Source organism: Mustela erminea, chromosome 8 (assembly GCF_009829155.1).
Source record: "Mustela erminea isolate mMusErm1 chromosome 8, mMusErm1.Pri, whole genome shotgun sequence".
Lineage (NCBI taxonomy): Eukaryota > Metazoa > Chordata > Mammalia > Carnivora > Mustelidae > Mustela > Mustela erminea.
In genome coordinates, this window is record NC_045621.1 from 2,669,608 (window position 1) to 2,681,567 (window position 11,960).

An 11,960-nucleotide genomic window follows, 5' to 3' on the forward strand; every position below is an offset into this window, starting at 1 on the left:
TTCTCTCAAACTAGTAATATATTAATGTTACTATTTGCAATATATAAGTGTGTCAAATCAAGACTATGCATAAACCATAAACTTAGTGTTTATCAATTATATCTCAAAACTGTAAAAAATAAATTACTATATGAGTATTTTTATAAATTGTAAGTTAAAATAATCATAGAAATAATTCAGGCCTTCAAGTTAGTATTAAACTAGTAGAATACACTTTGAACAGCAGCAGTTGTTAAAACACTTAAACCAGTTTTATTTTAATAAATATCATGGGACTTCATTTTCTCTCCAAAGTAAGAAATGTTCTAAACAAATGTAGGGAACAGAAGTGCAATAACTAAGATTAAATTAAATGATATAAAGCACATGTGGTGTCTCTGACGCTTATGACTGAATGTGAAGTCCTATGGGAAATTACTATTTGTTCTCCAGCTAAGGAACAGAACTTTGTCCTGACTACATTAAATTCTAAGGAAGGTTCACTAAATGTTTTTAACAGTGATTTTGTTTTTAATAGACATTTTCTGGAATATAATTTAAACAAAACTAACCATATCTACATGTGGTTTTATTTATTTTTCTTTTAGGCATTTCCATTGCTGAAGACTACTTGGAAATAGAAGAAATGGCTAATTGTCTCCCATTCTATGGAGTGATGGACTTAAAAGAAATTCTTAATGCTATATTAAACAAAAATGCAAAGGAAGTTTATGAATGTAGACCTCGCAAAGTGATAAGCTACTTAGAGGTATTTATTATTAGATTATGTAGGTTGGTTAGATTTTAACATACTTAGTGGTTTCTTAATAAAACAATAAGGTTTCAAAATAGTAAAGTTTCTGTAAGGTCTATTTTTTCTAAGAAGAAATACTACTAAAAAAAGAAATCCTTGACCTCTGCAAGAGCAAAAAGAGATAAAGTGAAAGATGTATTATTGAATAAAAGGAAATATTAGTTACCTAGGAATATCTACCACAAATAAGAAACATAACAGTGGGTTAAATAAGTTCTGATGTAATATGGGATGGAGGAAGATTATAAGGTTTTAAATGTCGTATAGGATAGTTGTTGGAAAGTAATAGTGAATGTCTCCATGTTTGAATTCTCTCCCTCAAGTTTGGTATTATCTCAAAAACAAACCTGAACATAAATGAGATTTGTTTTCTCCGTTAAAAAAAAAAAAAATGGGCCATTTTTGTTTAGAATATAATCATGATGTCCCCACTGTATTCTGAGGACCAGACTTCAGGAAAGTCCACTTTTTACCCTTTCTGAAGATTGTATTCAGTAGCATTCTATAGGTCCTTCAAGAGCTTTGACTTGTGGATGTTCCTAGCCTATTGCGTGAGCAATTTAACACTGATAGTTTCTAATGACTTCAAAGGAATCTTCTTGTGAAAAAGGTAGAATAAACTTAAATGAAGGTTGAAGGAGGTAGTATTTTGTATATTGAAAAACCATGTGGGAAGAAATATGATTTTAGAAACAAAAAAGTGGTTGGCATTAGGTATAAATATTTTTACTAATATTATACCTCATTACATTAAGTCAGTTGTGGATTGATTGTTTTGGAAGAGAGTCTAGGGAAAAAAGAGAACTATAAGATCTACAGGAATATTTAACGTTTAAAGTCCAGCTGAATAAGATGACTCAGAAATAGACAGGAGAGTGAAAGAAAAAAGAGGAGTAGATATAAAGGTCAAGGGAGGAAAGAAATTTGAAAATGAGAAAGTAGTAGCAGATTCTTTATAGGGTAATAGTTGCTTGAAGACCATTTGGTATGGTTGCTGGATGGCAATGATAATAGAAAAGTAGTCCAGATGAAAGACTCGCCAATGGCAAAAGAGTAAGGGCAGTAGTGAAAAAGTGTAGGCAGCAAGTCATATGGTGGTAAAAAGAAGAAAAGAGAGATTAGCTTGTCTTTGTTATTGGTGGAAAATACTGACATAAAAGATTGGTAAGCAGATGTTCCAAAAGAGGCAGGAAGGAAGACAAGGGTAAAGTAAAGTTTTAGAAAGGAGAAACTTCTCTCAATCAGAGCAAAAGGGAAGGAAAGTAGAAGTAAAACTATTTTCAGGTAAACTTGTGATGTCATGTATGATACATGTGATGAAGGTGTAGGAGAAGTTAGCTCCTGAGAGTGAAGAGGCTAGGAAGGCATTGGGGATTTGAGTATAGTAGAAAAGATCAAAAAATAAGAGCTGTAGGTACTATAAGAGAAGATTGATTGGAGAAGTCCAAGTAATGTCCAAATGGCATTGAGCACTGATAAGAGCTAACATTGGTATTGGATCCAGCCAAGATAGCTTGGTGATTTTCCAATAGTACATGGTACAGTTTATCCAGGTATAGGGATTAAAGGTGAATATGGTACAACAAGGGGGTGAGTGAGCACATTTGAACCCATAATGTACACAGGAAACTGTGTTAGGTCCTAGATTTTAAAGATGAATTAGGTTTTGTAGGCGAGGTAAACACAACACCAGGCAAGGTAGGCACAAGGCAAGATTTATTAAAGGCACTCTCCAGGGCGAAGTTTCAGGGCTCAGGAGAAGGGGAGCCAGGAAAGTCGCACCAGGAAGAGGTGGGCACCCTCGGGCGAAGTTCTGAGACTCTGGAAAGCGGAGTCAGGGAATTTGCATTGGGAGGGAGTCGGTGGGGGTCTTTTATCAGGCCAAGGCAGGGCCTGGATTCACATCCATATATGGTAAGATATTTGGTGATAAGAGGGTATGGGGTGGGGGCTCCTGATACTCCTGTTTCCTGCATAGGTATCGGGTTACCTATGGAGACGTGACCTGGGCACATCCTTTTGGCGGGAGAGTCAAGGGTTAAGGAAGGGGGGGACTGGAAGATGGCGGCCCTGGCGGTCATTTCTGTTGTTCCTCCTGCATTCCTGGAACTGTCGACCCAACAGGTTCTAGTAGTAGGAATCAAAAAGGAATACAGAAAGCTAGAAATAGTATCTTTAATGGCTTACTATCTGTGCCTTACGTAGGGAAAGATGACAAGAAGGGTGCTGGTACAGAGTGATAAAGAGGGACTGAGGAGATTAAAGGTCAAAGTGAAGGAAAAAATAGGTTTAGTTGGAAAGGAGTAGGATAATGGAAGAGGGTATGTGGTTAGAGAATTATATTAGGCTCAAGCTCTTTGAAGTACAATTTGTTTTTAAATAAATTTAAAAAGAAACCAGCTTTGCTAATACCATTTACTCCTAAATGCTCAGTTTTCGTATCTCAGAAAATAGCATCACCATACCAGAAATGTGGACATTACCCTTGATTCCGCATCCTTCATAACCAGTTCATCAATAGGTTTTGACTTTACCTCCTGTTCATGTGAGGACTCTTTTTAATTTATTTATTTTTATTTGTATTTTTTTAGAGAGGGGTGTGGGGAGGGGCAGATGGAGAAGGAGAGAGAAAATCCCAAGTAAGTTCCATGCCCAGTGTAGAGCCCAATATAGAGCCCAACACCAGTCTCTATCCCACAATCCTGAGATCAAGACCTGCACTGAAATCAAAAGTTGGACACCCAACTGGTTGAGCCACCCAGGCGCCCCCAAATTTTGTCTTTTTATTTGTTTCGTTTCTCCGCACTAGAATAAAATTTAACATGAGCAAGGATATTTGTCTTATTCTCTACTGTGTGTAAAACATACAATAGTGATGAACATGTAATATGTGTTTAATATGTGTGTGAATGAATAATAAGAATATAATATGTTTTCTGTCTTCTTTCTTGTCAGGAATAACGTGTTTTCTGCTTCAGGGTGTATCGTGGTATAACATGTGACTTTCTCTTCACAGGGAGAAGCAGTGCGTCTATCTAGACAGTTGCCCATGTACTTATCCAAAGAGGATGTCCAAGACATTATCTACAGAATGAAGGACCAATTTGGAAATGAAATTAAAGGGTGTGTTCATGGTCGCCCATTTTTTCATCATTTAACCCATATTCCAGAAGATACCTGATTAAATATGTTTAAGAAAATTTGTTACTATTAAAATTGTTTTGGTAATAAAATAATAGGAGTCAGTCTTTAAACGATCTTTGTACTATCATGTGTTAGTTATAAGTGACGCTTCACTGACTTTTATATTTTAAAAGATTTTGAAAACTTTAACGTCAACTATTCGATTTTTTTCTCAAGAACCAGCCTTCATAATTATTGGTTGTAAACTCCAAACTGAAAATACCTCGTATTCTTGGGTGGTTGATTTACTAGGGGCTGTGGATTGAATCGTGTCTCCAAAATTCGTATGTTGAAGTCCTAACCCCCACTGTGACAGAATTTGGAGATGGGGCCTTTTTAGAGGTAATTAGGTTTAGACGAAGTCATGAGGGGAAGGGCTCTCATGATACGGTTAGTGCCCTTCTAAGAAGAGACATCAAGAGCTTTTATTCACTCTCTCCCTTTTCTCTCACCAACTTCCATATGAGAATACAGAGAGATGGTGACCCTTTGTAATCCAGGAATAGAGCTCTCACCAGAAACCAAGCATGCTGGCATCTTGATCTTGGACTTCCAGTCTCCAGAACTGTGAGAAAATAAATGTCTGTTGTTTTTTTAAGCAAGGCAATATATGGTATTATGTTATGGCCGCCTGAGTGGACTAATACACTTAGCAGTCCTATGCCAAGAGAAGTCAAAGAGTGGGCTGGCATATCTGACAGAAGTTGTCCATGTTGTTTAAAATAGGATGGAGAGACAGAATGGGAGAAAGTGAGAAAATAACATTTAGAGGAAGAAAATTTAGCTTTCAGAATCCTGCCATATACTTCTATTTGGGGGTAACAGTTTAGAAATTGCTATCTCTTATATGGAAATTATTGGGCATTGGGGTCACCATTTGTAAGAGAAGATAGGAGGATCCAGAGATTTAATCGAAAATTTAGGGAAGGGGCGCCAGGGTGGCTCAGTGGGTTAAAGCCTCTGCCTTCAACTCAGGTCATGATCTCAGGGTCTTGGGATTGAGCCCCGCATCGGGCTCTCTGCTCAGCGGGGAGCCTGCTTCCTCCTCTCTCTCTGCCTGCCTCTCTGCCTACTTGTGATCTCTCTCTGTCAAATAAATAAATAAAATCTTTTAAAAAAAAGAAAAAAAAATTTAGGTAAGCTTATTCGTTATGTCCTTTAAAAAACTAGGTCCCATGCATACTGCACTAAAACACTTGATTTCCAAAAAGTTGAAACATTTTTAATGGATATGTTTTTTTATAAAGTAAGATGTGTTATACTGGGTACACGATCTCCATACTCAGTCCCATCTCCCGTAATTCTCCAGAAGTTTCCAATTCTGAAGGACCTTGTGTAAGAGGTACAAATTGTGATACGTGGAATTCTACCCGTAGGCAGGCCAGTATGATCCTCTTACCCGTAATACCCCAATACTGTATTTTTTCCATTATCCCCTTAGGAAGTTTGGGGCCGTTCTCTGGGAGGCATTTCTGAGAGTAATCCTTTTTAAATTACTGGGTAAACGGAGGAAAGAGGCGCCCACAGAGATACAGAAGACGAAATTTGCACCACACGTTGGAGCAGCGCTAAAAGGAAATTTAGGACTCATTATGTCGCTGATAAACTTGCACTGCTGCAGGAGCTGTCACGACGACCTGTGACACGAGTGGACTTACCCTGCAGCCCTTGATGTGCCCCGTGCGCGGGGTAATGACGGCGGGTGCTCCTGCGGGTTTGCCGGGCGCGCTCTGCCGTCTTAGCTCGTCTGACCTTGGGACCGTAGGCGCCGCGGAGCCTGCGCCCCGGGGGCTGCCCCGCTCACACCGCCGGCCCCAGAACTGGCCCCGGAGCCGCTGCGCTCAACCGCAGGGTCCGGGGAAGCGCGGCGCGCCCTGGGGGGCCGCCCGCTCGCTCCGGCGCAGTTTGGGGCGGGGCTGTCGCGAGCTCCGCGGAGGCCCCTCGCGGCTCCTCAGGAGGCCCCGGAAGTCCCGCCCCCTCGTGCCGCCCCCCCCATGCCCCCCGCAAGCCCGCGCGGCCGCCGCGGCCCCGCGGGACAAAATGGCGGCGGCGGGCGGCAGCGGCGACGGCCGAGGCCCGGCTCCGGGGACGGAGGTAACGGCCGCCGCGGTTGGGAGGGCGGCGCCGGGGTTCAGGGCAAGGGGAGCAGCTCCGCAGCGGAGGAAAAGCTCTAAACGGCCCGTTTCCTCCTGAGGCGGCGTGTGCCGGGGCGGGAGGCCTCTCGGGGCGGGTTTCCCGAAGCGCCCTGAGGCCCCGCACAGCCCCGCACGAGGGACGCCGGGCCCCGCACGGGCAGGGCTGCGGCCGGTGCTGCGCCGTCTGCCCGGGAGCGCCGGGGCGTGGCCCGGCCGGGCCTGCCGCGCCGCCATCGTGTGACCCTCGGACGAGGCCGTCCGTCCCGCGGCCCGGCGCTTGTCCTTGCTGACCGTGCGAGGCCCCGCGGTCGCACCGGTGTCGTGGCCGGGTCGTGGACCCGCAGCCCCTCTCGCGGGCGGCCTGCGGTTCGTAACCGGAAACGCAGAGAGGACGTGTGTGCTGGACGCGCGGACGCAGGAAGCGGGGCGGCCGAGCCGTCTGCGCGGGTCGCGGCCAGCCGGAGCCGGTGGGTCCAGTTCACAGAGTCTTGGAGCCGATGTAATGCAGGCGGTTTCACGGGAGACTCGTGAAACGATGCGCCGGGCCGCCGGTGGACTGCGCCCTGCTGGTTCTGCTTCCGGCGTTACTGCCGTAAACCAACCAAGGGAAGGACTGAGGAATAAATTACTGCAAGGACAGATTTTTTAAAAAAATGACTTGACTTTGTCGACTACTTTATAAGCATGAATAATAATAATTACCTTAGTCTACATCTTTTGGTTCATCTCACCTAAACTTAAGAAATTTTTATCTTCGAAACCAGGAATACTAGCAGTGAGGTCTCCCCACCGCCACCTTGAGATTCTCTGCTTATATTTTATTACACTTTTTATTCCTCCTTAAGCCACTACACATTAATATAATGATCTTTTCTTTAGTATTTAAAATCCTGTCCCGGGGTTATCAGATTTGAACCACAGCCCTACCCTATATCACAGTTCCCCCAAGAATCTCAAATCCATCTCTTTTAGCTCATTATTTTTCACTTCTGCAGTGAAGATGCTGAACTTGACCCCTAAGTGCACAATCTTTTGTAACATGCCATATTTTTGTTTCTCCCCGTTTTGTCTTGAACATTCATTAGCAGGACCTGGAATAACCTCTTTTCACTTAATTATTACTACATTACTGTTAACCATATTTAAGTGCCTCTGACCTAGGCCACTTTTTCCATAAAATCTTTTAAACTAATCAGTGGTGGAGGATTGGGGGTGTAGATGTCTTCCACCCTACTCAGATTGGGCTAGAAATCGCTAAAACAAACCCCTCCATCTCCACTTCAGTTGCATATTCATTCCTTTGTTTATTCAGTAACATTTTCGGAGTGTCACACTCAGTGCTGAACACAGACTATGAAGACATTCTTTGCCCTCTAAAGGAGAAAAACTTGCAGTATAAATGAATATTTATGGAAGCATAAAGGCGCACCCACTCCGGCTTGGAGAAACCTGTGGGAGAAACTAGTAAGCTGAAAGTTGATAAGGAATGATCTGGGAGAGGAAAGGAAAAAAAGATATTTTAGGCAGACGGAATAGCTTGTGTCAGTGCCTTGGTGAATGCAAGGAATTCTACATCATTGGATCTTGAGGAATAAAGGGAGATTGGATTAGAATAGTAGAACATTGTTCATAAAGGGCCTCAGGCCTCTAAGGATTTGGAAAAAATTTTTAAAGATTTTATTTATTTATTAGAGAGAGAGGGAAACCACAAGCAGGAAGAGGGGCGGCAGAAGAGGGAGCAGCAGACTACTTGCGGGGCAGGAGCCTGACACAGGCTCCCACAGGCCCTGAGCTGAAGGCAGACACTTAACTAACTGAGCAACCCAGGTGCCCAAAGGATTTGGAAAATTTTATCATAAGGACTGTGGGAAGCCATTCACATTTTTAAGCAGGGAAGTACACTGTAAGGTTTGGAAGACGTTAGCCAAGTTAAAAGCAGATAGAAGAAGTTAGCAGGCTACTTAACAGTTGGTTCGGACTGTGCGTGTGATCCAAAGGGATAGAGATAAAGGCTCTGGAGTAACAGAGTCTGTTGGACAGGCATTGAGGCCCCTCATAGCCTTATGGGGGAGTTTCAGTAATTTAGGTTTTCTGAGATGATGCCGTAATAGAACTCAAGTTCCCTCGTCTTTTCTGGGAAGTCAGATTGATGATGAGATCAGATTACTAGAAGAATGGAGTGTCTTTGCCTTTCCTTTCTTTACGAAGAAGTCAATGTAATTGCAGCTCATTCTTTTAAGTTTCTCACAGACTAGGAAAATCATTTGATATCTTTTTAGAAAATTATTAAATCAGATGTCTAAGTTGTAATCTAGGCTTATATCTAGGCCTTTTGGAAACCAGCCTGAAGTTTCTAGCTGTTCCTTAAATGAAACAGTTTTGTTTATAAAGGACTTCAGTATTCAAATATAATTTCCTAGCAAGACAAACTAATGGATGGCAAATTAAAAATTATCTTTAATGTTGAACTGATTTGATTTTTAAGAACTTTCTTGTAGGTATTTTATATTTTATAATTTAGATCCTAGAAATGAGTGATGAGTTAAGAAGAAACAAGCAAGAGATTGGGAATGGATTAAACATATTTTTGGAAGAAAATGGTATGTTCTCAAAAGTTAATTTTATTTGTTTAAAAAGGACATTTTTGTTTTAAATTTGCTTTCTTTTAATCTAAAGACATTGGTAAATAACAGCAAGTTAACTTGCAAGGCAGTGATGTTATCCTGCCCAAAAATATATTTTAAGTGATTCACTAATAATAGCAAAAAACATTTCCATGTGTCTTTATAAGTAGCTAAATGTACATAAGGTACTTATCTATTTTGAAGTTCTTTGTACCTTTTTGGGTCTGTCTCTTTAGCTTCCCTAGTTGTATATATATATATTGTCATAGATCAAAGAGTTTCCCACATACATAGTGATGATCCTTGATGTCCCAGATAAATATAGGATTTCCACTCCACACATGTAGTTTCTAACTTGTCAAAGATTTTTTTAGGGACAGTCAAATTTTAGCTATTTTCTCCACTTAAAACCAAAGTTAAATGTACAATACTTCTCTGCTCCAAAGTTGGAAGAAGGATACTTCATGTTTTCTAGATTTCTTCAGATGAGAAGTTTGAGGATACCCTGTGTATGCTAGTGCATGAATATGATCCAAATCAGCACTTCCCAAAACTTTAATGTGCATAGGAATCTCTTGAGCTTCTTGCTAAAATACATGTCTGATTCAGTAGTTCTGAGTAGGATCTGATATTCTGCATTTCGACATTTCTACTGGTTCAGGAACCACACTGGGTTAACAAGAATACATATGATCCTTTGCCAAATGTTAGGTTCTTGAAATAGAATACAGATACATTTTTAATATAAATGGATACTGAAAAGCAAATAATCAGGATTATGAGTCTGTTTATGGTTCTCTATTCTCAGTTTTCCTTGGGAAGTTAGATTTAGGTTTTCTTCTGGGATACCATTCTTTATTTACCTTGGACTTAAGGCTATTTGTGTGGCTCAGTCAGTTGAGCATCCAGCTCTTGATTTCTGCTCAGGTCATGATCTCAGGTCCTGAGATTGAGCCCTGAAGCCCTGCCTTGGGCTCTGCTCAACGGGGAATCTGTTTTTCTCCCTCTCCTCATGCCCCTCCCCCTGCATGCACACACACACTCTCTATAAAAAATAAATAAGTAAATCTTTAAAAAAAGAGAAAAAAGTTGTATTTCTATATTCTCAAGAATGTTATTGAGGTAGCTGGCTCCGAAATGGCCATCATCCATCCTTACATCCTTGTACCCACAAGTAATTCCTCCCCCCACTTCCTTAAATCTGGGCTAGATTAATTGCTTTAGTCATTAGGTTATAATAGAAGTGACACTATATGCCTTCCAGATAAAGTCCTAGAAGCTTTGTAGCTTTCCTGCTGGCTCTCTTGAAACAGTTTCTCTGAAGAAGTCAGTCACCTCATAAGAAGTCATTCTACCTTGAATCTGTTAAAAGAAAGCACAAGCTAGCCAAGTGGAGAAAGGTGTTTGACTCCCTATTTCCAGTTGTTCAGCCATCCTAAACTCAGGTGCCACATAATAAGGGAAGATGCCTTCTGGTGACTCTAGCCTTAGTTGCCCTGTGTGACAACTATATGAAATACTTCCAGTGAGAACTGCGCGGCTGAGCTCATCATCCCCTAGTACCATGAAAAATAAATTGTTAAACCACTAAGTCTTGATGTGGTTTATTATACAGAGATAGACAAACAGAACACTTACATTATGCCAATTTGAGAATGTTTATTACCAAAATGTCATGTTGATCTTTGAGAAAATGATCAGTATAAGAGTTGCAAATTCATCTGAAATTTTCATACAAAAATGTTATAGTTTTTTAATATAAATTTATTTATGAAATTTCTAGCATTTTCCTTTTCTCTTTTTTTCATTCTTAAAGATTTATTTATTTATTTTAGAGAGAGAGAGTTCACATGAGCAGGGAGAAGGGCAGAAGGAGAGGGAGAGAAGCAGACTGTTCCCTGAGTGAGGACCCCAATTTGGGACTCAGTCCCATGACCCTCAGATTATGACCTAAGCCGAGATGACCTGAGCTGAAATCAAGGGTCAGGCGCCTAACCAACTGAGCCACCCAGCCCACATTTTATTTTCTTCTCATGAAAATGTTCTAGCATTAAATAATTTATATTTAAGAAATAATTTATATTTAAATTATGATTATGTCCTTGAGATTGGAGATACTACTTTTGAGGATTATTTGAAGATCTGATTTTCAGCTCTTCCACTTAATCACTAGAATTTTCCATTCTTGCCGTCCATGTTGTCCCCTATCCATGGGATCAAATTATGAGTGAGAAAGGTATTAATAATTTTTACTGAATATTAACTTTTCTTTTATCTTTGGTTCATGGTATGACTTCTCTAGATATTATTCCCTATAATAGTTTCTTAAGGGCAATCTCCTCTGGGCTTTACCTCTTTCATAGAGAATTATTTCAGTGACATTTGAAAACTTATTCAGATTTATTCACTTACTCTGTTTTTACTAGACATCTATCAAAACCACCTTGGGGAATTCAAGACAGCGAGGGATTCAACATTTAATAAAATATAATCTCTGCCTCCAGGAAGATTTGATCTATTAAAAGAGAATAGTCCACAAATAACCCTGTTAGAATCATTGTTGAATGAGAGGAATAAATATGGAGGAAGGTTTAGAATAAATGCAAATCATATCAGCAAGGGTGATCAGCTTCATGAAGAATATTGCACAGCTGGCTGTGGGGGCTGGGAATTTTTCTTGTTTTGTTTTGTTTTTTCCTGAAGTTTTTTGCATGTTTTTTGTTCACTTTATTTTTTTCACACTTAACATTTTTAATGAATACTTTCACATTCTTTCATCATGATTATATAATGTTGGGTCTACTTCTAAAAATAATTTTTTATTCAATTTATTTAAACTTACAAAACATAGTGTACCCATTCGCCTCCTACCTCCATCTTCTACAACCACCTGTTTGCAATCTGTATCTTTCGGTTTGTGTTTTAGATTCCACATTTAAGAGATCAGAGAACGACTTATTTTACTCCACATCATACCCTCTAGGTCCACTCATGTTTCAAATGGCAAATGTTACAAATTATTTTATTGCTAAATAATATTCCATTGTGTGTGTGTGTATATATGTATATATATACATATATATACAAAAAATATTGTGTATATAGATATACACCACAATGTTTTTTTATCCATTCATTTATCAGTAGACAGGTTGTTTTTGTATTTTGGCTGTTGTAAATAAATGCTACAGTGAACAGGGGGTGGATATATCTTTTCAAATTAGT

The 11,960-nt window shown here is 40.2% G+C and overlaps 1 protein-coding gene across 11 annotated transcripts in view; it reads left to right on the plus strand.

The window, feature by feature from the left end:
• Window positions 1-4,050, plus strand: part of PMS1 (PMS1 homolog 1, mismatch repair system component) — an 86,844-nt gene extending 82,794 nt beyond the window's left edge. For 9 of the 11 annotated variants that reach the window (XM_032354142.1, XM_032354144.1, XM_032354146.1 and 6 more), the window contains 2 exons: window positions 588-748; window positions 3,810-4,050. In XM_032354142.1, coding sequence (XP_032210033.1) covers window positions 588-748; window positions 3,810-3,974 — 326 coding nt within the window. In that variant the 3' untranslated portion in view covers window positions 3,975-4,050. Of the gene's footprint in view, window positions 1-587; window positions 749-3,809 lie in introns of those variants that run through there. The other 2 variants (XR_004288367.1, XM_032354152.1) reach the window with 2 other exon arrangements.
• Window positions 4,051-11,960: the final 7,910 nt, after the last annotated feature.